Genomic DNA, 24,496 nt, shown 5'->3' with positions numbered 1-24,496 from the left:
ACAAGTGACACACTTCTCGTCACCTTTTACTGGCGAAAGCAAATCAGGTGGGAGAATGCAAGCCTACCATGTGCCTATAAGATTGAGACACAGGCAAAGAGTCCTCAAGGCCAGTGGCTCATATCAGGATCATGCTGGTATCAAACACTTCCTGATACCTTCTGGGAATGACAGCAAAAGCAGTGAGTGGTTTGTGACTTCCGGCTGAAGAAATGAGGCCCTGGGAGCCGTCCTCAATCCACACCCTGCAGAGGCTCTAGGCCATGTGAAATAAAAACAGCAGCAGAGCTCTGAGCTGATGAGCTTGGACAGGGCAAAGCTCAGCCCTCGGAGATAGAGTGGACATGTGGGAAGGGAACAAAGTTCCAGCACCATACTGGGCACTGGGCTTTGCTTCCGGGCCTTGCATCCAGGTCCTAATCCTACATTTACAGACTCCATCCACAGCACTCTGAGAACGCAAGACAGGCTGCCTTCCTGAAGTCAGAGGGCCGATTCCTCCCAGCAGACAGGCCTATCCCGCGGTGACTTCTCTCTCATAGGCCTTTCACAGAGGCTCCAAAGTAATGGGGTCAATTCATTCTTGCTGAGAGAAAACTCACATGACTTTCCTGAGTGATCTTCAGCCACTTGTCCTGGTAGAACTGTGCAATAGGCAGGGGTTTTCTACAGCACAACCTCAGGGCTATGTCCAGCTTCCCAAACCAAGCTCTGCAGCTGTGCCATAAATTACAATAATCCCAAAGAAGATAGGTATGTATTATTAAAGGCACAAGGCTCTGGAAGAGAGAGCTTTAGTATCTTAAATCCAATCAGCATGGCCAGGCAGATTAATCTAAGAGCTTCAGACAATCACATAACTGTGACATTTACAAAGAGGCAACATGACTGTTTACCAGACTCATAGTTGCCCAGGTGCCTCAGAGTCAGGCCTGCTTGAGCCTTAGAATCACTCTTGGGAGTCTGGAATTAGATGCAGCAATGACAGCTTTCTCCTAGATGCTCTGGGATCCCTGCAGGGAAGCTGAGTCCAGGGGGATGTTTCTGCAAGCCAGGAACACAGTGGCCCACCAAGGTCTACCCCAAGAGAAGGAAAAGCTAGTACCCGCAGGATAAAGGGGTTCCCTCTGATCAAATTGGCCGCTCTGACAGGAGCATGCCCAGCCACATCCCTTCCCTTGGAAAGATTCCCAAGATTGTGCAGGGACAAAAACACACTGCTGCCCAGACATACCTCTGAAAAAGGGTCCCAGACTCTTGGGAACAATATGCCTGAATGATGGGGCCACACAGCAGCCGTCTCCCTTGCTAGTCATGCCACCCGCCTTTACTTCCCTGCTCTGTGACTTCAAGCGAGTTGTGCTAAGGATCTGAAGCAGCTCCAGTACAGAAGGCTCTCCTTGGAAGGAGAAGCACATCACCATGCACACCATGCACATACATGCACATGCACCATGCATCTCCATCTCAGCCAGTCTGCTTTACGCTCTTGGGCCATGCCCTGCCTCAGCTAACCAGCTCTGGCCAAGGGAGAACAAGAATGGGAGAGGGGCCTTAGGGACACATGGTACAATCCAGTAGGGAAGGACTTTTCCAACAGTGCATATGACCCAAGTCTGGCCTTCATGTCCCAAAAAACAATCATTCCAAAAGCTGGAGCTGGGGGCAGGGTGGGGAGGTCTTCTTTTCTTAATTGGAGACTTTTTGGTGTCTGAAGTCCACATTTATTTTCTCTTTGTCTACAGGTGAATCACAGAAGAGTCTGCTGACCATGATGCTGGGCTACTGTTCCTTTTCTTTCTTTTTCCCTCTTTTTTCCACATACACATTTGCAACCAATTCCCAAGTGAGTCTTTTGGAAAGCGCTGATTTGAGATCCAGCTGATGAGTCCTGCCTGCGTTATTAGAGTATGAAGATAGGTACTTGGTCAAGATGGTTCCCTGAAAATGAGCTCTGCTTAAAAGCTGCCCACAAAACTGTCCAGTTCAAGGATGACCCCAAGGTCATGTCAGGAATGTTAGTTAGATAAAATCTGCAACAGTCTTTTGGCCAAAAAATGCACTAAGACTCCCTCTGGTTAAGATTTCTCTGGAGCATGACCAGTGCTGCCCCCACAGCTGCATCCACATCCTGCCCAAAGGACACTGGGAAGGGGAAAGCCCTCTGCACCTCCTGCTTTAGCACCTCATTCCTGGACAGTGCACTCCCACTGCCAATCACCCGTTTCACACCCCAATCCTTGAGCTGTTGAAATGGAAGCATGGAGTGCAGGTTTTGAACAATGCCTCGGCACAGAGCCCGGGTCACGTGCCCCAGGGAGAGGTCAGAGGAGGAGATTCTGGTCACTGAGGCCAGCTGGTCCGGCAGGTGCCTCTCGCCCAACACCGTTGGAGTGATAGTTAGGCAGGTGTCTCTCTGCTGTGCAGCTGCCTGGATCATGCATGAATACACAGTGGATTCTTCGACCTCTAGACCTTCCAAGAACAGAAAAGACCTGTGTGAGTTCATGCACCCTTGCTGTAGGCCGAGACAGTATAGAATTCCCAGTGAGCAGGGATAGATCTACTTGTTGCTCATCCTCACTTGGCTGGCTGTTTCCTGGCTCAGTGACTCATGCAGCTAGCTAGCTATGCTCTGCTCCAGACACCAGCCGGCTCTCTCACCGCAGACCCCAGCCGAGACTTCAGGGAGAGATCTCGTAAGTGTTGCTGTGAACACTAAGCATCCAACAACTAAGCATCCCATAACTATGCTCCCAAGGGAGGCAAATGCATTCACTGATCAAAAAAGCATCATCACAGCTACTATTAGACTTATCAGCAGTGTCAAAAAAAAAAACCAGGACCACAGTGCTGATCACAGTCTAGCCCAGCGCTCAGCAGAGGTTGAGAACCACCAGTCTAGACCAATGCATTTCACATTTGAATATATATATGAATCAATTAGGGATCTTATTAAAATGAAGTTTCTGATTCAGTATGCCTTGGGGGAGCCCTAAGATTCTGCAGTTGTTACCCACTCCTAGAGGAAGCTAGTGCTGCCGGCCCCAAAACTACACTTTTGAGGTAGAAGGTTCTAGACCAGTGCTTATTGACACTTAAGGGCATAACAATCACCTGAAGAGTTTTTTAAAATGCCTACCCCACCCTACCTCATGGCCAAATCATCAGCTTTCTGCAGGCAGGACTAGGACATCAACATTGTTTCCACAATGTTTTAAACTCCTCAGGTGTTTCCAGTGTGCAGCCAGTGCTGAAAGCCACCGCCCCAGTGTGACCATGAAAGTCTCCTCAGCAGCACATTTAACTCATACAAACTCAACTACATACACTTGGGAATGAGACAGAGAGAGGAAGAGGGAGAAATAATTTAAAATCATAGTCAAAATGTGATCAGCAGAACTCTGGTTCAACATGCCAGAATCAGGGCACCTGGCTGACTTGGTCAGTAGAGTATATGACTCTTGATCTCAGGGTTGTGAGTTCAAGTCCCATGTTGGGCATGGAGCCTACTCAAAAAAAAAAAAAAAAATGCCAGAATGGATATTAGTGTCTTTCACCTCCCTCTAGAAATTCTACTAAAATCTAAAAAAAATCACATGCTTGATGAATAACCTAGCATATGTGTACAAGTATACAAATCTGTAGGACTGAGTCCTTGGAGAATTTGTTCAAAAGATATGCACATCATATTCTTTCCTTAGAAGTTGGACCAATTTATACTACTACTAAATGTAGAAGAGGGATTATCTCTCCATATCATAGGAAACACAGTGCACTGAAAACTTCTAAAAGAATAGATAAAGAATATAAAACCATGAAACTAGTGGGAGAAAAGGGAAAGGAGATGAAAAAGAAAAAAAAAAAAAAACAGATCAATCAAATAGAAAGCTTTCAAATAGAAAAGCTCCACCTGGCTGGCTCAGTCAGTAGAGTGTTTGACTCTTGATCTTAAGGTCATGAGTTCAAACCCCACATTGGGTGTAGAGATTACTTAAATAAATAAAAACTTTAAAAAATAGAAAGCAGAGGGACTAAGGAGATACGATGATTAAATGCAATGTGGTATCCTGAATTGGATCCTGGAACAGAAAAACAACATTAGTGGAAAATTGCCATAACTCAAAGAAAGTCTATAGTTAAAAGCAGAAAACAATGAGCCATGTGCTTGTATGTCCTTAATAAAAATTCCCTAAAGAATGTTAAGGAAATGTTAAAATAAAGTGTTCTTCCTCACTGGGAAACATTTGGGCCATGAGAGGCACCTGAAGGAAGGAACAGATTAGCTGAAGGCCCAAGAGACCTGGCTTCTAGACCTGTCTCTCCATTCCTTGGCTTACCACCTTATTCAAATCTACTGGAGGGGATCAAATGCTATGAGTTGCCAAATATTCACATCAAAGGCTTAGAATCACAGACCATCAGAGCTGAAAAAACACAGAAGGGAAGGGACTTGCCAAGGCCACATAATAACTTGACAGAACAGAGAACTGAGGCCACTCTCCTGGATCGCACCACCACACAATGCTTATTTAACAAGCGGTTATATCACACTTGTTATGGGCCAGACATCATTCTAAGTGCTTTGCAATACAACTCATTTGATCCTCACAGTCCTTCAGGGTAGATCTGGGATAATCCCTTTTCAGATGAGGAAAGTGAAGAACAGAGGGGATAAGTAACCTGCCCTAAAGCACAAGAAAGTGGCAGGGCCCGGATTCAAATGCAGGCCACCTGGCTTCAGAGTCCCTGCTCTAAACCACATGAGGGTGGAACTCATGTTTTTTAACTTCTGTAAGATAATGCAAATCTAGGGTATTCTGAATAGAGAGTTTTATTTTTATATCTTGTGCTTTAATATTTCCATATCTGGTTAATAAATGTAATGTCTTTTATCTCAACAACCTATTGTATTTGTATCTATATATTTCTTATTATTTATTTGTTTATTTATTTTAGAGAGGGGAGGAGGAGCAGAGAGGAAGTTAGAAAGAGAACCTTGAGCATACTCCCATCGAAGCATGGAGCCCGACGCTGGGCTTGATCCCACAACCCTGAGATCATGACCTGAGCCAAAATCCAGAGTCAGACAACCAACTGAGCCACCCAGGCACCCCTATTAATTTATTTTAGAGAGAGGGAGAGAGTGCACATGAGCAGGGCAGGGGCAGAGGGAGAGAGAGAGAGAATCCTCAAACAGACTCCATGTGGAGTGCAGAGTCCTATGTGGGGCTTGATCCTGGGACCCCAAGATCATGATCTGAGCCCAAATCAAGAGTCAGACGCTTAATTAAGTGAGCCACCCAGGTACCCCTGCATCTATATATTTTTTTAATCAAATGACGTAACTGTAGAAATTTCTTAAAAGCCTTCAAAGTCCTCAGTTTCACCAAAATAAGAACCATGACAATGCAAAAGACTTTCATTTTCAAAGGATCTTACAGAGAAATTAAATATTACTGTCTCTTTCAGGGGTAAAAATAACAGTCACTTCTGTGTAAAGAAAATACCGGTCAACTCAGTCAACAATTCACAGAGCCAACCAGTTAAACCAGTATCTAAACATAGCACTTGCCTAAAGATTCTGATAACTGGTTCTGCATCTTGAAAACCTTTTCTGACACAAGCAAAATAAAATCAGAGTTCTGTTCTTTTAATGACACATTCCTGAGGGGATCTCAGCCAAGGGGGCAGAATTCCCCTGAAATCCTGACATCCCTAGCCAGCTGGAAAGGACATGTCAGCAACACCTGTCTGCACAAGCAGTTATGACCTTCCCATGTGCTCCCTACTACCTGTGTCTCACCTTGTTACTATGCTGAAAGCTTCCCAGAGTGACCTGATTCAGAGCTCCAACAGGTGGACTAGTGATTTCCCTATACCTGCATGGCTGACCAGAAATTTCATCTCTACCTCAAATGCTTAGAAAGGGAACCTCTCGTGGAAGGAGGTTACATGTTTCTCTGCAAATGAAGAGCAGAGAAAGGCCCAATCTATTCTACCCTGATGAAAGCAGGAGGGCATCAGAGTTCTCAGGGATCCCTTCCAAGAAAGGGAGTCAGGAACCACTTGCCAGGAATAAGTGCTATAAGGATTTTATAATAATGTAAAATACCAGGACTCTCTTCTCTCATCCATGTTTGATCATTTTATTTTCAGCTGTCTGTAGTCATCAGAAAGGGACAGTGACCTACTAACAAAGTAACCAGGGGGCACAGGAAAGCCAGGGGACTAGTCAGTGTTAGAGGAGAAAGTGCTCCCTCAGAAAAAAATAGGTGACGACAGCTCGGAAGATGAGAAGAAAGAAGGCTGCAGGCCCAGATCCCCAAAGAAGGAAGGAATGTGCTGGAGCTGGGCAGGATCTGACACATGAATCTAGAAGCTTAAATAACACAGGCAGCACCAAGATTCTGCCACATCGCAAGGACAAGCAGGGAATACATCACTGTGTGGGCAACACCTTACCTAGATCCGTCATCCACTGTACCAGCATGTGGACAAATGTGGCCAGCACGTTGCCCCCATTGAGTGATGCTGCCACCGCCAGGTAGGTCCTGTCAAAGTACGGAAAGTAGGTGACTGGAGTCGCAGGGTCTGGAGTCTGTGCTGGCTGGAATCCTGAAGGCATGGAGGTTGCCAACTGAACTGAGGTGCTGATGTTGAGAACTGGGGTCCAAGGAAAGCAGAAGTTAGGCCTGTTGGCTGACTCAGAGGGCACAGGTCACAACAGGGCAAGGGGAGAGTATTCTGGTTAAAAAAAAAAAAAAATGTCTTCCAATTCTTTGAGACTCCTCCTTTTTGGAAGGTAGAGCCTAATTTCTCCTACCCTGTGAGTGTGGGTGGGACTTGGGGGACTGGCTTCTAATTGAGAAAATAAAGCAGAAGGGATCCTGTGTAGTCATAGGGTCATAAAAAGGCACTGCAGCTTCTGTCTTGGATCACTTGCTCTGGGGAAAGGCAGGCACCATGTCATAAGCAGCCCTGTGGAGAGGTCCAGTGGCAAAAAACTGAGGCCTCCTGCCAAAAGCTACGTAAATGAGCTGAGAAGTAGATCCACCAGGCCTGGCCAAGCCTTTGGATGACTGCAGACCCAGCTAAGCAACACCCTGATTGCAATTCCATGAGAGACCTTAAACCAGACCATCCAGACACATCCAGATTCCTGACTCTCAGAAACTAGGAGAGATAATAAATGTTTGCTGCTGGAGGCTCTTAAGCACTGGGGTGTTTTGTTACACAACAATAGATAATGACGTACAGAGAGTAAGACCTCACTCAGTCCAAGTTTTTGACTCTCTATGGAGGTTTCATTCATTTTTCAGCAAGTGCCACCTCTTCCTTATATCCATGGTGTTTTCTTATCCTCCCTCCACCAGCAGGGGAAAAGCTCCCAGACTCAGCACAGAGGGGATGATTTCCTCCTCTGGATTGAGGCCAAGGCCTGTGGATGATTCTAGAAATCTCTTTTCTTCCATGTCTCACAAGACCTGGCCAAAAAGCCTGTTCTTCTCAGTCTGTTGGGATCTGAAATAACTGAGGTCAGCGTGTAATCTTCCTACCTACTGGGAGGTTGGAAGCAAGAAGACTGAAAACAATCTTAGAAAGCCAATAACCTTTACTTTCTGCCATATCAAGCCTTTCACCATGACTCTTTACCAAGAAGCAACATGTCCTCCACCTGTCCCTTCAAGTGGAGGTGACAAGGATGGAGGCCAACCAACTTTGACCATGGACACAGAACAAGTGAGCACAGCCAGCAGCCCCAATCTGGAACCAGAGACTACAACCAGCTCAGTGAAGAGGGAACCTAATACCTACTTTCTTCCCATCTGACTAGCCCTTCACTTACTGTAGAGAAAGCACATTTACATCCAGGCACAAGACAGTCCGCTGTCAAGGGAATAGCCTTTGATTAGAAAACCAGCAGTGTAGAAAGAGCCAGGCTCTTTAGAGGCACCATTCCAGTGTGTCACAACTGCCCCATGAGAAACATATCATTGCCCTCATTTTAGATGGTGACAAGGGCTCAGGAAGAAAAGCAACCTGTCCAAGGTGACACCGGAAGGAGAAGAGGGGCTAAATTCTCACCCAGGCCAGTAGGCTGGACTCCAAAGTCCATGTGAGCTACCTGACATTTATACTCTGAGATGGTGTATTGGGAAAATTAAGTGTCACAGAATAAATGTAGCACATTTTCCTGAAGAATTGATTTTAGTTGAAAATTTGGGAGAAAAGGTTTTGAACAACTTTTGACTTTAGAAGACTTTTCTCCATAAAATATGTGCAAACAAAATTGGCAGAATTTCACTTTTCTCTCTCAGATAATTTTGAATTAAGAGGAATTACTACCTAAAACAACATAAAAACAGTCCTTGAAGTGTTATCTCTTAAGACTGTCATGAAATAGGAACAAACTGCATAGGGCACAAAGCTGGTCAGAATTTTTAAACTCAGGGTTGAATTGTAATAGCTCTAACTGATGGAAGAAAAAAGATGTGATAACAAAGAGAATTCAGATAAGATGAATGAATTCTCCATTCCCCTTGATAACAAGGAAGGGACTCCCAGAGTGGACTCACTCAGCCAGCCTGCCATAAAGATCAAATGAAACCCCCATCCTGCAACCACCCTGGTTTGGGCAGGCAGGCCCCAATTCTCCCCTTGTCCAGAGAGGCGCAAACAATAGCCCACAGGCCATATCCACCCCACCATGTGTTTTCGTGAGGTCTAGGAGCTAAGCCCAGCATTTACATTTTGTTTGAAATAATAGATTTATTGAGATATAATTTGCATAATTCACCATAAACAGCAACCTCTTAAAGGGTATAATTCACTGGTTTTTAGTATATTCACAGTTGTACAGCCATCACCACAATCTAATTTTAGAACATTTTCATCACTCCAAAAAGAAACCTTGTACCTGTTAGCACTCGGGGCTCCACCCAGCCCCTGACAACCATTCATCTGCTTTCTGTCTCTACAGATTTGCCTGTTCTGCACTCTTCTTAGGAATGGAACCAGACAGCATATGGCCGTTTGGAACTGGCTTCTTTCATTCCTCTCTTTCACTCCCATGTGTGGCATTTAAGCTATGTGGATATACGCACTTTTAAAACCCATTTATCAGTTGGTGGGCATTTGGATTGGTTCTTCTTTTTGGAATTATGACTTATCATGAATAATGCTGCTAAGAACATCTGTTTGAAGTGTTTGTGTGGGCATGTGTTTCCAGATCTCTTGGGTCTGTACCTGGGAGTAGAACTGTGTGATAACTCCCTATTTCACTTTTGAGGAACTGCAAGACTATTTTCCAAAGGGGCTGTAACATTTTACTATCCAGTAGTATGTTCCTACACTTTTAAATGATTGAGAAGTCAAAAGGAGAAGAAAATTTCATGACACATGAAAATTCCATGAAATTCACATTTTAGTGTCTATACATGAAGTTTTACTGAAACACAGTTATACCCCTATTCATTTATGTATTAGCTATGGCTACTTCCATTCTTCAGCAGAGGTGAGTTGTTAGGACAGAAACTATATGGCCTGCAAAGCCTAAAATATTTACTATCTGTCCCTTTACAAAAAAAAAGTTTACCAAGCCCTGCCCTAGACTGAGGCCTCCACCTTACTGTGACTCTTTACACTGAATACAGAAAGACAGCACTCCTAATCAGATCGGATGGAACTTCCACTGACAAACACATAATAACAAAAAACCCTAAAACCTACTAATCTATTTTTTTGGTCATGGAGTTATACAGAAATCAGCTAACTAGAGAGAGTCAATTCCCTTACCTGGCCCTAAAGAGGAAAAGCGCAGACTGTGGTCAAGGGACAGAACTTGGACGGCTGGATTGTAAGCTCCCAGAGGAGGGGCTTTACCTATAGGAAGGAGGCTGTTTTTCATGTTTACAGCATAACGATAGACAGGATGCCAAGGCTGCTGGTTATGTGCGCCCCTTGGGCCCTCACACAGAGCTGGAGCTTAAGAGGTAATAGAAGAAGTCTAAGGAGCCAATAAAAGAAAGACTTACCTGCATCTGTCCTTTTGGCCATACAGGAATAGACAGAGGCCTGTAAATCACCCAAGGCCACGCCCACCCGTGTCCCCTTTGGGATTTCAAACCAGGCACAGGAAGTTCTGCCAGCCACACTGCCAGCCTCCGCGATGTCTGGGAGAAGGTGGACAGGAAAGCCTGAGGCCCTCAATCTGCAATCCAAAAAATGGACAGTGTATTCACCCGGAGCTGGATTTTTGGTCTTTGTTGTTTCCAGGAAACTCAATGAAGGAAAACACTACAGGATACACACACAAGAAGGGAGGGTAGAACCCAGTGTTTTCACAGAGGACCTTTTTGGCTTTTTTTAAACCATGAAAAATAGACTTGTATTTTTTAAAAAGAGAACACTGGCTTTCAAAAGTCTGGGGATTGGCCGTCCAGGGGAGAAAACAACCAGTTTAAGCAGGGGTGATCAGGAAGAGTTAGATAAGAGCCAGATATCATCGCCATCCAGCCTTCTGTGTTTGAACAAACACAAACACTCTGCAAAGGGAGACAGCATTTCAGCACACAGTCATAGTCAGTTAGCACATGCCAAACCAAAGTCAAACCCATCAGTCTCCTAAACACCAACCGCATTCATCACTTGGGGTTAGTAAACAAGGGGCCATCAATTTTACAGAACATGCTAGAAAGTCCTTTACCTGAACTACCAGGTGCTTTTTGTTTTTTACAGACTCAGAATTTAGACCCTGAAGGAAGTGAACTTAGAGGGCACTGGATTTCTGGATCTGAAAAGGCAAATGATTCCTTAAAATGAACTTTTGAAAGATATCCCTCAAGACTACTACTTTCATTTCTTAACCTTATTTAAGAATTTGTTACACTGACAGTTGTTCTTTGAAATCCGCAGGCTAGGTCCGAGTCACAGAGAACAGGGGAGCCCAACCTAGGTCTGGACAACTGTGGGGGAGCAGGACAGCATGGTGTATGGCGTAACCCCCCTCCAAGGGTTCACTCACAGCCTGGCCCACCCTTGCCTGATGACTGGAACAGGCTGAGGGTCTTTGGAACCTGATTCCTGGGTTCTTGGAATCCTCCATTATTGTTCCCAAATGGGAAAGCCCCACTAAATCGCTTGCATTTGAGATTCCGGCCTTTACCCTGGAGCCAACTTGCAAGGATATACTCACATCTCCAAGTTCCAGCTTTGGCTCTGAGTGTTGAAATAGCCCCAGCTAGCAGCATTCTGGTCACACATCAGGGATCTTGGCAAGCCACACAGCATGGCAACCACATAGTCATGGATGGTGCCAGCAGCATCGTAGGACTTCAGGAACTCTGGGCTAGTTTTCATACAAAAACAGTTCAACATGGTCCAACAGCAACTTGAAAGCATGTGCTACACCTAGCTGCAGGCAGCGGACTAGACATGGCATAGCTGGGCGGCAGCAGGCATCCCACACGCTGTGGCTCCCTGATGGCCGAACCTCCCAGGGGGAGGCCCTCCCAGCCACTCAAGGCAAAGCTGGCAGGAGTTGGCCTTCAGGGAGTGGTTTCAAGGGAGAATATGCCATGCTAGAGAAAACAGCACATCAGCAGCCCTGACCCCACCATGAACTTACCACGCAACCCTCAGCAAGTCCCTTGCCCTCTCTGCCTTTTTCTTCCCCCCTCTGGTTTACAATCAGATAACCAACAAGGAGCCCTCTGAGAAATGAAGCAGTTCTAGACCAAGTCTAGGTCTTGTGACCACCCCTGGGCCAGGCCACCTCACTGAGGGATGCTCCAGCAGGTGGAACGATACCAACCGGCTAGAGATACAGACTCCTGGCCATTCTCGTGTCCCTGGAAATCCAGCACCCAATTCAAAAATCAGTTGTCCATACCTGTTCTTCAAAAGCCAGAAGATGGTTGCACAGCCAAACCCCGAGGCCACACTGAGATGGGACTCTGGTTGGGGCAAAGAAGCCAGGAACCCACTGCTACACCGGCCGTCCTGCCATGTGACCAGGGGGCTCACAGCTCTGGGCTCAAACACAGGAGAGGGCCCTCCCTCCGTCCATTCACAGCCTGGAACAAAGGAAATTACCAAAAACAGAGAAAAGAACGACTGACCGGCAGCAGCATGTCCTCGAGACCACTCTGCTAGTGAGATCACAGCATGATAATGCTTCACGTATGCACGTGGGTTCTGCTATCAGAGCACCTGGGTTTAACACCTGGCTCCACCACCAACGGCTGCGTGACCCTCACCAAGTCACCTACTTCCCTCCATTTATCCCACTTCCTCTATGTTCCCCTTAATTCATTTTTTAAAACTGATGGCATATCCCCTCCCCCTCCCTGTAAGAAAACAAATTTGGCACACTCTCAAGTCCCCTAGTCTCTGTCCTTCCAACCCTTATCATGATAATATTATCTAGAGTTGATTCTGGATGATGATGGATATATTTTCTCTTTTCCTTTGGTCTTAGCTAATTGAGTTTTAGACATCAAACTTTACTCAGGAATCTGGCATCTTTACTTAATTTATCTCATTTGTCTCTTGAAATCTGGATTTTTTTTCCCTCTGCTCTTATTTAAATATTTTACCCAAAATTAGTTCCAGTGAAGTTCATTCTGTGGCAAAGCATCTAGACACCTATATGGCTCAGAATATTTTTTCATACCCTCATATTTGAGGGACAGTTGTAACATTCTAGGTTCTAAGTTCCCTTTCTTCAATACTTAAAAATACTTTGTAGACTTGTGATAGATTGCCACAAATTCCTTGCTTCTACTCCCATTAAGGGGTAGAGTTCAAATCCTCTTTCCTTAAATCTAGGCTGGCCTTGATGATTTGTAAGAGCAAGAGAATGTTGGGGGAGTGACATCCTAGGACTGCCAAGGTTAGGTCATAAGAAGATGTGCAGCTCCCACCAGAGATTCCTGGAGCACTCACTCTGGAGGAAGCCAGCCACCATGTAAGAAGTCCCACTATCCTGAGGCCACCATGCTGAAGAAACTAGGCGGAGAAGACACATGCAGGCATCTAGCAGGCCATCGTCAGCTGGGTCTATCCTTCCAGCTTTCCCCACCAAAGCATCAGGCATTGACCAGAACCACCCCTGAACCCTCCAGACAAGTCTGTCCACTAGATGAATACTCCCAAGCAACCTCTGTCAACCCCACATAGAGCAGCTCAATCTGATATGCAGAAGTAGTTCATACAAGGTATGATAAAATGGTTGCTGTTTTAAGTCACTGAGTTTTGGAGGTAGTTTGTTATGCAACAATAGAAAACCCAAATGTGATTCCATTGCATTTTTACATAGAATGTTGCTATTGAAAACTATCTAGTCAATCTGCTTCTATTCTTGTATATAGGATCTGGTCTTTCACTCTGTAAGCTTTTGGAGTTTTCTTTGTCTTTGAAATCCTTAAAAGTTTGCTCTAATATATCCAGCTGTAAGGTTTTCCTTCTCTCCCTCCATTGACATTCCATGGGCCCCTTTGGTCCAGACTGTTACATCTTATTTTGTCAATTATGGTGAATTTTCTCCGTTAATTCTCCACATACTTCCTCCTCTACCTCTTTTATTTTTCCTTTTCTATATCTCCTAGTATTCAGATGCTAGTGCTTCTATTTGTATTTTCAATATCTTTTTTTTAATATTTTCTACTTCTTTGTCCTTTTCTTCTTCCTTCCTAAATTTGCATCTTTCACTCTCTAATTTGTTCTGAAGTTCTATCCATCCTGCTATTAATCCCATCTATTACACTCTTTATTTCAACCATTATATTTTTTATGCCTAATATTTCTGCTTGGTTCTTTTTATGTTTCTTCTTATTGTTTTTTTGCTAATATTCACCTTTCACATATTTTAGTATGTATGTCAGGCTAATTTTAAATTCTTAGACTGTCCACTCTAAAGGTCTGGGGAGGATGGATGAGACCTGGGGTGAATCCACAGTGAACCCATCCCACCCTGAAAAACATCTCCTCAGGTCAGGGCTTCCAGTCTGCCCCCAGGATGAAACAATGTTTTGAGGATCCTTATAGGTCACCAGCCCTGTGATTTGGGGAAAGACTCCCGCTTTTCTCCACTGCCTTAATTTTATTCAAGGACACCTGAATTACTATGGATGTGGGGACAGGTACTGCTTGTCATAAAGCCACGACAGCCCACGGGAACCAGCAGTTCTCCTCTTGATTTATCCTCCCACAGGCAAGGCTGGTTGCCTCTTGCCCCAGATCCAAACCATCAACCCACACGTACCAACTCAAAGTAGCCCCATCACCCTAGGTTCTCTTACAGTGTTCTCCCCTTTCTTTGGTATTTTTCTCTTATGATTCTTCTGAAACCAATCCTGGGGGAGAGAGCCAGCAGTCAAGCTAGTTCAGCATCTTGGTGGCAACTGTATCTGGAAGTCTAGAGGTGAAGGAAACTTATAACTGTTTCTTATAACTATATCTCTTCCAGCCACATATTGACTTTACTGTCAAACTAGTAGCAAGGGAAAGGGTTAGAGTTAGGGTTAGGGTGTATTGTCTGTGCTATATATATAGGGTTGTATGTATTAAATGAGTTAACACATGTACACATTCAGAACAGTACCTGACATGGTAAGTACTCAATTCATGTTAGTGATGATAATGATAAAAATGAACCATTACCTTCTAAATTCTGTCCAAGGTCTAAGACTTCCAACAGCCTTATAGAAAGAGAATATACACCCCCCTACATATCTTTTGTTCTCGCCTATCCTCATACAAGGGAGATTTCTCACACTTCCATACAATATTAATACAACCATTGCAGCAGAATGGGAAAAGAATGTTAATATTAAGTGCCAGTTGAGAAAAATTATCAGCAGCAAGAATACTACAAACCCAATGGATGGACATAAGAATCTGGCTCCACACGACATGAGATGGCTTCCAGGTAAGACCAATGCCTGCCATGAAGCAAACCAGGGCAAAGCCCCACATGTGACTGTTTCATGACCATGACTGATTTCAGGCCCCAGATTTGGGAGCCAAAACCACTACATTTTCTTATAAGTATGTTCATTAAGAACCAAAGAAAGAGACTTAACTGTCCCTCCCCATGAGTTCCAAGCCACGAAACATCATTCATTCACTCATACATGTATGATTGAAAGACATGTGTATTAAATATCTAATATGTATTAGGCACTGGTTCTAGTCCCTGAGAACACAGCAAAGAACAAGGAAAAGTCACTACCTTCAGAAAGCTTATATGCTAGGGATATAGAATATAAACAAGCAAATACGTAGTACCAGATACTTTTAATTGCTGTCAAGAAATATACAGCAGTGATAGATATTTGGAGGGTGATCAGGGAAGTCCTCTCTGAGGTGACATGTGAGAAGGGATGTGAATGGAGTAAGGAAGTGATCCAGAAGAATGTCTAGGGACACATACTGCAGGTAGATGGGTCAGAGCAAAGGATCTAGAGGCTCTTGTCAGTCTCTGCTTGGTATTCCGGGCAAGTAGCCAAAAGAGCCATGCATCTAAACCACACTCAGTTTCACATGGGGTGAAGGGCTCCTCAAAGCAGTGCACCCTCACAACTGTATACTACATCTGTACTTAAACTTCGAGCTGCATTCTTATCCCAGCTCTAAAGCTGGATCTCTGCAGCTTTTTTTCAACACCTTTATCTGCTTCCAAAACTCTGGTCCTTTTTCAAAAACAAATTTGGACTATTGTTTGTTTGTATTATAAAACAAATGTGGAGCTCTTACCATGTACAGGTATTGTTCAAAGCACTTTAAAAATATAATTCACTGAATCTACATAGTAGCCTTATCACATAGGTATGATAATTATCCCCTTTATACAAGAAAAATGAAGCACAGAAAAGTTAAAAAAATTATCAAAGGTCACATAGATACTAAGTCACATAGATTTTCAGTATAAGATATTCAGATATTACACATAAAGCCAAAGGCTTGGTCCCAGTCCCCCTCCTGTCCTTGTTGGCCCTTGTGGGTAACCATCCAAATAAAATGCTTACACTGATACAACATATTTGGCTTGCTTTCATTGACTTCATTTTGTTTTTGTCTATTTTTTAAAAACAAATAGCACTACACTGTATTTCTTTTTCTAGGCATTGTTTTTATCATCCAACAAATGTTCTGGACTTCCTTCCATGTCAGGATACGTGAACGTACCTCCTTCTTGCTAACTACTGCATATCCTTCTGCAGCATGGGCACGCCAACATTTATTCCTCCATGCCAGTTTCCACTAGTGAGACAAGGGGGCAAAGAACGACCATGAATGACCATCCTTATGCACATCCATATGAAAGTGATTTTCCTGAGCAGATTCCAAGTAGCAGAGCTGCTGAGTCATAGCAGTTCCCTTATTTTTAATAGGCCCCACCAAACTGCCCTCCAAATGGCCATGCTAATTTACACTACCACCAGTCATATTTAAAAGAACCAATTTTCCACCCCATTTGCCAACTCTTGGCATTTTCAGACTTTGATTTCTTATAATCCAGTGGGTGGAAAGTAACTTCTCTTGTTGTTTTCATCTGTGCTACCCTAATTACTAATGACACTGAGCATGTCTTCATATGCTTATTAGCCACTTGTATTTCCTCTTCTAGGAACTGCCCTTCTCAGTATCCTTTGCCCATTTTCCACAGAGCCATTTGTCCTTTCTTTGTTCTTGGTTTTTTAGTATGCACCCATATTCACACTAGCAAACGTTTTCTCCTAGTCGGCTGCTTGCCTTTTAGCTTGGTTTTATGATCCCCATTTCTTTCCTGCTATTACTGAGCCTGGAAATGGAGTCTACAGGCATAATAACCACAGGCCTCTCAGAAGACACTCTCCCTGCCTTTCCTCTCCGCCCGCTGGCTGGCCTGTGCCCTCGTGGAAGCAATTAGCTCTCTGCTCAGCAAACTGGTGCCTGTCTGTGTTGACGGCCTTGAGTGTGCCCTAGAGGGTGAGGGCTTTGTCTGCTCGTTTCTATGTCTCCAATGAGGTCTAGCATGGAGCCTTATATATTGTATGTACTGAAGCCAAACTCATCTATGGCCACCATTAAAACACAGTGACTTGCTCCCAAGTATGATTCACTCAACTCTGCTAAGCAAGTATTACCATCGTCAAAGAGTGGCTTCCCTCCTTCCCAGAAGCACAAAACAAAACAAGGAGGCATGTGGTTGTCTCAATGAAATATTAAGCAGCTCTCTCCAACAATGCGGGCAATGGTTTGTGTGGTTGTTACAGAGTCCAGGAAACGGGCAGAAAGGGAGGTGTATGACCAGACCACAATCTTTAGATCTCTGTTGTCCTTTTTGGGAAGGGTTTTAGTATTAAAAGGACATTTATTCTCATTAATGCAAAATTAAGGAGTTTAAAAAGCTTTTACAACCTAGATTCCCATTGAGAAGCCAGCTCTAACACCCTAATCGGCCTTCTCCTCCAACTACTGATTAGAGCCAAGCAGCTCCTGTGGTCCCAAACAGTCTGACAACAAGCAGATAAGAAGGAGGGAAGAAGCAAGAGATACTGACTGCACTGGCTTCTACAGTCACCCAGGCCCTCCTGGGGACTGATCAAAGGATGCTTCACTAGACACCTGTCACATTGCTGAGAGGCAGGTCACCACTCACTTGGCCCAGGAGAACTGGAATCACTAACTCTCCAGGCAAAAAGGGGTGAACCAATGTTCAAATCCCCTTTACTACAGCCCCCAAAGTAGCCACCCATCCTGTACTTAAAACACCTGCAGTAAAATGTTGGCAGCTTTGAAGCTGGATGATGGGTATGTGTCTGTTCATAATAATATTCTCCCTATTTTTATGTCTATATAGAATTTTTTATAGTTAAAAAAAAGGCCTTTTAATGCTAGCTATAACAGGAACGCATAACATCCAAGGAAGGTGGACATTCTTTTGGGAAGTTCCTCTCTTCACTGAGCTACTGCACCCTCCTGCAACTCTGGTCCTTCTAGAGGCCTTTAATAGCTCAGTGTCTAAAATCAGACCAACCTGGGTTCAAAAGCTGGAGTCACCACTTGCTGCCATATGACCCTGAGCATATGAACCTCTCTGAACCTCCACTTTTCACCTGCACAATGGGGCCATTAATGTAACCTACCTCATAAAGATGTTGGGAAAGTTCAATGAGATCATACAGGTAACACCCTTACCAAGCATGCAAGCATTTTTATTTTGCTAGCTTAATAAGTCTCCTCCTGGAGGCCAAACAGAACAGGTCACTGACCTCTGCACTATGGGAGACCTGATAGAAGAGGGCCAACTAAATACTCAGCACCTGAGCCCATAAAAAGGATGCCCTGAAATTTAAAAATCACAAACTTCTGTGATTATGGCAAACAACAAAAATTATGCCCAAATTCAAGTGTCCCCTGTGTCTTGGCATCTCCCACAACTACACTAATCTTTAGTTGTCTGCGCTGATGCTCTGAGACACCGACAGAAATAAAGAGAAAGCTGTGGAAAATCCACTCCACTGAATCCTACAGAGAATCAGAGAGAACTCACTCTTCCCTCGCCCTGTTTATGGACAGAGTGTGAGTGGAGAGTTCGCTTACTCATTTACGCATTTGTATAAGAAAGGGTGCACACAAAATGCAAGAGGCAGCATAGGCCATTTTGTTCACACTGCAGGGTGACCTGTTACTTCAGAGGAGAGCCCTCCACAGCACTCTGCTATCCACAGTGATTGCTAGGAGCACATGATCACCCCCAGAGCCCAGCATACCTTGGCCTGTTTTCCAAAACATGACTCCATGCATTTGTCCTGACACTCCAATGCCACAAACTTCCTGGAGCAGCTGCCGAGGAAGGGCAGCAAGGCACTCATTTAGGGTTTGGATGATTCTGCTCACATCCTGCTCCTTTCCCTGGAAACAGAACAGGACACATTGGGCAGGGGCACACAGACAGGGGGAAGAGGGCAGAGGCCTCAAGGAATTTCCCGGGTACTATCTGCCGAGCTAATTCCACTGGGGTCACTTCCAGGACCTGCTCACTGGCCTCAGGGAGGACATGTGGGACTGAGGGTTCACCACTTTCAGAAGGGCCTGGAGCAGGAATGTGGTGGGCAAGACTCCACTCCCTCCCCGCACAGGTGAGGCACTGCTGCGAATTAGATTCAGAAATGGCCAAGGCTCTGCCCTCCGCTGTAGGTGAGTCTGAGCTGAGGAAAGCATTGTCTCTGCCCTATAAGAGTGGACAGTCTCGCAGGAAGGATAGGAAAACACAAGAAAGACCATAATGTAAGTAGAAGTTAAGGGTCTATCACAAGGGACACAGGTTCGGGATAAGGGAAGGATGGAATATAGCCGGGAGGAACCTGGCAGGAAAGTTGTAGACAGGAAAGGCCTAATGGACTTAAGCACTTTAGGACAAGCTCTAGCATTTTCTTCCTTGTGGACTTTAGTTCATCCACATGGCAAACATTTCCTGAGTGCCTTTAGAGCTGGGCCTTAGACTTGGAGACAAAACACCCACTAGGCAAGGCAAGCAAGGAGATAACCCCAAGAATACCTGGGCAGAGCCCCAGGGAGATGGTCCATATGAGGGGCTGGTGGGAGTAAAAGAGGAGAGGCTGACCCCAGTGGGGGACCTCAAGATTCAGGGTGAGAGGCTCCTCCTAAAGCCCTCCCCTTGGGCTTTCTGAATAGGACAGTATCATCGTCAGAAGGTTAATTAGGCAATGGTATAAGCTACCCAGAGAGAGACTGGTAGTATAGAGAGATTTTGGTGGGGGGGGTGGGGGTGGAAATGAGATTCAAGAAGGTCAGGACCATCCTTTCCTGATTTGTCTTTTTTCTGATCTGCTGACTCCTGAAGAACTTCTCAAGGCAGAATAACCTTGAAAACTAAAGTCTTGGGAAATAAGAAGCTGTACATAAACAGCATACTAATATCTATGAATCAAATGGTCTTAAGCGACAAATATGTGAATAGAATGCAGGATTTGAAAAAGGTTAAAGGTCTCTGGAGTCAGAAGCAAAAGCACATTTATGTATCTTAGAGATAATAAAATGCCAAAACCAATTAAGCAGTGTATCCAAATGGATGGGAGGTACAGACTAATATAACTTTAAAAGTAGGTGACTCACACCAAAAAAATTTAGGTAGGTTCCATGACCATCTCTTCTTTTAAATTATGAAGTCCCTGTTAAAGACTAGAAATCAGACTCCAAGATCCCATCCAATCCCAGGAGATGTCTCCATTCAGTAAGAAGTTTCAAAAAGCTAAGGAGGCCACCACAAAATATGCACTTGGAAAAGCAACCCAGATGACGTAATTGTTTTCTCAATGATTAAGTAGATTTCAAGTAGACTCCACACCTAGTGTGGAGCCCAGTATGGACTTGAATTCATGACCTTGAGATCAAGACCTGAGCTGAGATCAAGAGTTGAACACTTAGCCACCTGAGCCACCCAGGGGTCCCATGATCAAGAATTAAACATGCATGTTTAAAAGAGTCATGCCTATCTGATTAACATTTGTGCTTAAGGAAACTTAAGAATATTTGGTATTTTAGATAAATTTATATGTTTAAGAAAATTTGACCTAGGTTACCTTTGTAATTGAGTAACTGATGTAGATTTGCAATTGTAAGTTCAAATCTCACTACTGTATATTTATAAAAGGATTTTAAACATATAAAACATTTCAAGTTTACATCGTTATCCATTTAACTTATTAGATTTATAAGAATTACTTAGGTATTCTGAAAAGCTTTGGGTCAGGCAACTAGAGTACCTTATATACTTAAATAGAATATTGTGTAATGTTATATTTCATATTATATATTTATATAAAATGTATAACTAAGGTACTTAACTGAGATAGCATTAAGTATTATTCAAAGGTCCTCAAAAATCATAGTTACATCTTAGACTTACAAATGGAACCACCTTAATGAGCTAAATTTAAAAGCTTAAGAACTAGGGTTCTGAATTTAATAAGTTGAATACTTATTTTTATTTCAACCAAAGTAAAATGTTCTGGCACACAAAAATTATCTCAAGGCACAAAATAAATTTATACTTAATAACTAGAAGGACCCATGGAAAACTCAGAAGAGAAATGTGGCTCAGCTCTTAATAAATGTCTGGTCTCTGGAGAACTAAAAAGCTCACAGTCTTGGAAAAGTATCTAAAGACTAAGCCCTCAAGCCCCAAGATACCCTGCCCAGGGCAGAATGCAGCCTTCTCCTCCTTAAGACAAACCCCTCACTTGCCCCGTCAGCCTGCTGGCCTTGAGCAGGGGCAGTTCTAAGACTCCAAACAAGCCTGAACGAAGGAGCAGAAGAAAAGGAAGGTGAGGTTGGGTGGGATGGGGGAAGGAGTGCGAAGAGAGCACAAATCATTTCCCTGAGGCTGTAGCCCCAGATTCTAACAAGACTCTATGGCAGAAGTGACTAGGCAGCGAGACACCAACAGAGAGGAGATGTATGGCTGTGCACCTGAACTGAGATGTGTTGGGAGTATAAAAATACATACCAGACTTCATATTTAATATGAAAAAACACACAAATTATCTTATTAATAATTTTATATTAATTATTATATATTGAAATGATAGTACATTGGATACATTGGACTAAATTAAATATGCAATTAAAATTAATTTCAAATGTTAATTTTTACTTTTAATACTAGAAAACTGAAAATTACAGGTGTGCATCACATATGTGGTTAGAATTTCTTTTGGATAGTGCTAGAGTTCCCACAGGACCTTGGAAGGTGTATCAACCCAAGACAGAGGAGCCACTGTTTAAAATGGGCCCAGGGTGGGTGAGTCGTGTGGGTGGGGATAGTGGAGGAGGGAAATGGGCCAGGCGGCAGTGAAGACAAGGGGGTAGTCAGTGTTCAGCAATTAGTTCGAGTTTCACTGGTGAGTGTGATCAGGGAGTAGCTCTTTGACAATGGGCATATCCACAATGTAAAAGGATTGGTGCTGCCCCCCTTCCTTGGTTCAAAATATCCATCGCTCTACAACCAAATCAAATCCAAAAACTTTAGATCTGAGGAAGAACGCAGAAACTCATTCAACCCTCCTACCCACCAACCCCTCTTTACAAATGAGGAAACTGGGGCCCAGAAAGGGGAAAGTAATAACTCAGAAAGGGGGACAGAGATTCCCGCAAACATCCTGGTATTTTAAAGTCACAAATACTTAAAAGCTGCCAAGCTTGACCTTGGTGTATACAATACTTCCTAAGAGTAAAAAGTACAGACATAAGGAAAGGACAGAGTCATCAGGCATTTCTGTAGCTCAGTGGTCCTCACCTCAGGGGTAACATTTGTCCCCGAGGGTACATTTGGCAGGATGGGGACATTTTGGGGTGTCACAACTGGGTAGAAGGATCTACTGGCATGTAGTACGTAAGGCCAGGGATACTGCTGAATATCCTACAATGCACAGGACAGCTCCCTACAACAAAGAATCATCTAATCCAAAGTATCAACAGTAGCAAGGTTGAGAAATTCTGCTATAGATGAAATTACAGCAATACTGTTTGTCCCAGAGCACAAAACAGACGTGGAGGATGCAAGGGGGCTATTCCTGGCCTCTCCTAAAACTGTCATTAGGCAGGTGTGGCACACTCTGTGCCTGTAAACACAGAACAGCCTGCTGCATGCTGTGGGAAGCCTAGAAAGCAGTTTTCAAGAAGTGACCCTATTTCAGGGCCCCTGGGTGGCTCAGTTGGTTAAGCGTCCAATTCTTGAGCTCAGACCAGGTCTTGATCTCAGGGTTGTAAGTTCAGCTTTCCCATGCTGGGTGGGAAGCCTACTTGGGAAAAAGGAAAAAAAAAAAAAAAAAAGACTGGATCTATTTCAAGGGAAAAGGGCAGTGCCTAACTCCACTCCCTGTAATCCCAGCTCTGCTGCTCACCCCCACAGGGTAAGAGCTGAAGATGGCTCTATTTCATAGTCCATGTAGTGAAATAAGCATTCTAAAATACCCTGATGCCCCAACCAAAGTAATTTTGAGTCTATGAAAATGCAAAGTGCCCCTGAACTCTTTATCCTCTGAAATGTTTCTGAGCAAGATGGACTCTGAACCCTAAAGAACTTAGATAAGTGCCAAAAGATTGTAAAAAACAAGTTCTAGGGATTGAGGCTTGTTTGTGGCTGGAAAGGGCCTTAGAGGCCACCTATTTCAACTGGAAGAACAAGCAAAGATCTAGAAAGAAAAAAAAAGTCCTAAGGTTTCACAAAAAGTTCCTGGATATTAATTTCTACTGTCAATTAACTGAACATAGAGCTACCTTTTTCAGGGAATTAATGGAATCCAGCTCTAAGAACTGATGATCTTTCTGAACCCACATCTCCAAACAGATCCCACTCTGGTGAAATTCTCCATTTCTACCCCGTAGCTTTCACAAAACACTAGTTTTAATATATAATGATCCATCCGCTCTTTTCCTGACATTTAAATCAGCTTATCTCTCCTGTGTCTGCACAGTCCTTCCTCCAAGGTGTCTCAGCCTTTGGGTCCTGGTGTCTTTTGCTGACCAAGTGTTTCAATTCTCCAGTCCACGTTCCACCCCTGCAGAATGAGAAGAGCCACTTATGCCCTGATTCTACAATCTTAGTTCCTGAGGAAAACCTATATTCTGCCCTGGGGAACAAACTGAATCCTGAACTTGAAGATACCGGATGCCGGCTGGTGGGAGGTGCAGAAAGGTCAAGAACAAGAGGGAGGCCTGAGGTTACACGGGGAGAGCAATTTCCCCAGATCAAAGTACAGAAAGTGGAGGGCAGAGAGCACCGGGATAGAGCGCCATGAGCAATACTCCCAGAGGCCAGAGAGCCAGACGGTGTCAGCAGGTGGGAAAACCTCCTGTGAGGAAGAGTAACGGATCAGAGGGAGCTGCAGCAGGCAGGAAGAGGTCAGACAGGCTGGAGAAATCAGGGAGACTTCTTTGAAGAAGAGGGGTGTCGAGGAGGCCTCCTTTGAGGAGCGAGAGAGTGGCTCCCTGAGGCGGCGCAGCTCCAGGACGCTGCCTCACCTGGTGCCCAGCCGCCGCACTCTGGGCCGCCGCCTCAGCTCGCGTAGCCCGGGCACAGCTCGCCAGTACCACAAACCCGGACGGGTCGCGTGGCACGGCCTCCACCAAGGCCGCCTTCACAGACGTAGTACCCAGGTCGATACCCAGAGTGACCACCCGCGTAGCCATCGCCTCAGAGAGTCGCGCAGCTGACGTATGGGATACTGGCGCCCCCTCCTGCGCGCTCCACAGGGGTTCTAGGCGCCGAGGCGGGGCCAAGCCTTCAGCCACACCCAACATTGAGGCTTCTCACCTTCCCATTGGTCGAAGAAGGCTAAGCCCCGCCTACCCTCGCGGCGAGCCCTGGCAATAGGCGGAGAGGCGGCGGAAGGCGGGATCTAGAGGGCCCAGTTCCCCATGACAGCGGTTCTAGGACAGCGGCCTCGCTCCCCGGCCTCGCTCATCGTAGTGGCGCAGGGTT

At 44.5% G+C, this 24,496-nt stretch overlaps 1 protein-coding gene across 1 annotated transcript; it reads right to left on the bottom strand.

The window, feature by feature from the left end:
- SHPK (sedoheptulokinase) lies at nt 1-24,250 on the bottom strand. The gene is made up of 7 exons (XM_080826033.1): nt 24,037-24,250; nt 18,762-18,903; nt 11,894-12,077; nt 11,198-11,350; nt 10,038-10,213; nt 6,466-6,666; nt 1-2,475 (listed from the first exon to the last, which is right to left on the bottom strand). The coding sequence occupies exons 1-7, from the start codon at nt 24,202-24,204 to the stop codon at nt 2,063-2,065; spliced, it is 1,437 nt and encodes a 478-aa protein (XP_080682159.1). The 5' UTR covers nt 24,205-24,250; the 3' UTR covers nt 1-2,062.
- Between the last annotated feature and the right edge of the window lie 246 nt (nt 24,251-24,496).

Source organism: Martes martes (genome assembly GCF_963455335.1).
Source record: "Martes martes genome assembly, chromosome: 16".
Taxonomy (NCBI): Eukaryota; Metazoa; Chordata; class Mammalia; order Carnivora; family Mustelidae; genus Martes; species Martes martes.
The sequence above is the reverse complement of the archived record's forward strand: the minus strand, read 5'-3'. Positions and strand labels throughout refer to the sequence as shown.

What these genes read in the sequence shown, in the direction of transcription:
- SHPK (XM_080826033.1), bottom strand. Translation starts at nt 24,204, where the DNA reads ATGGCTACGCGGGTGGTCACTCTGGGTATCGACCTGGGTACTACGTCT. An exon ending in GTGCGGCGGCTGGGCACCAG is followed by an intron (nt 18,904 to 24,036) that starts GTGAGGCAGCGT and finishes TTCTGTTTCCAG; the next exon opens with GGAAAGGAGCAGGATGTGAG. An exon ending in TTCTGGCTTTTGAAGAACAG is followed by an intron (nt 11,351 to 11,893) that starts GTATGGACAACT and finishes TATGAAAACTAG; the next exon opens with CCCAGAGTTCCTGAAGTCCT.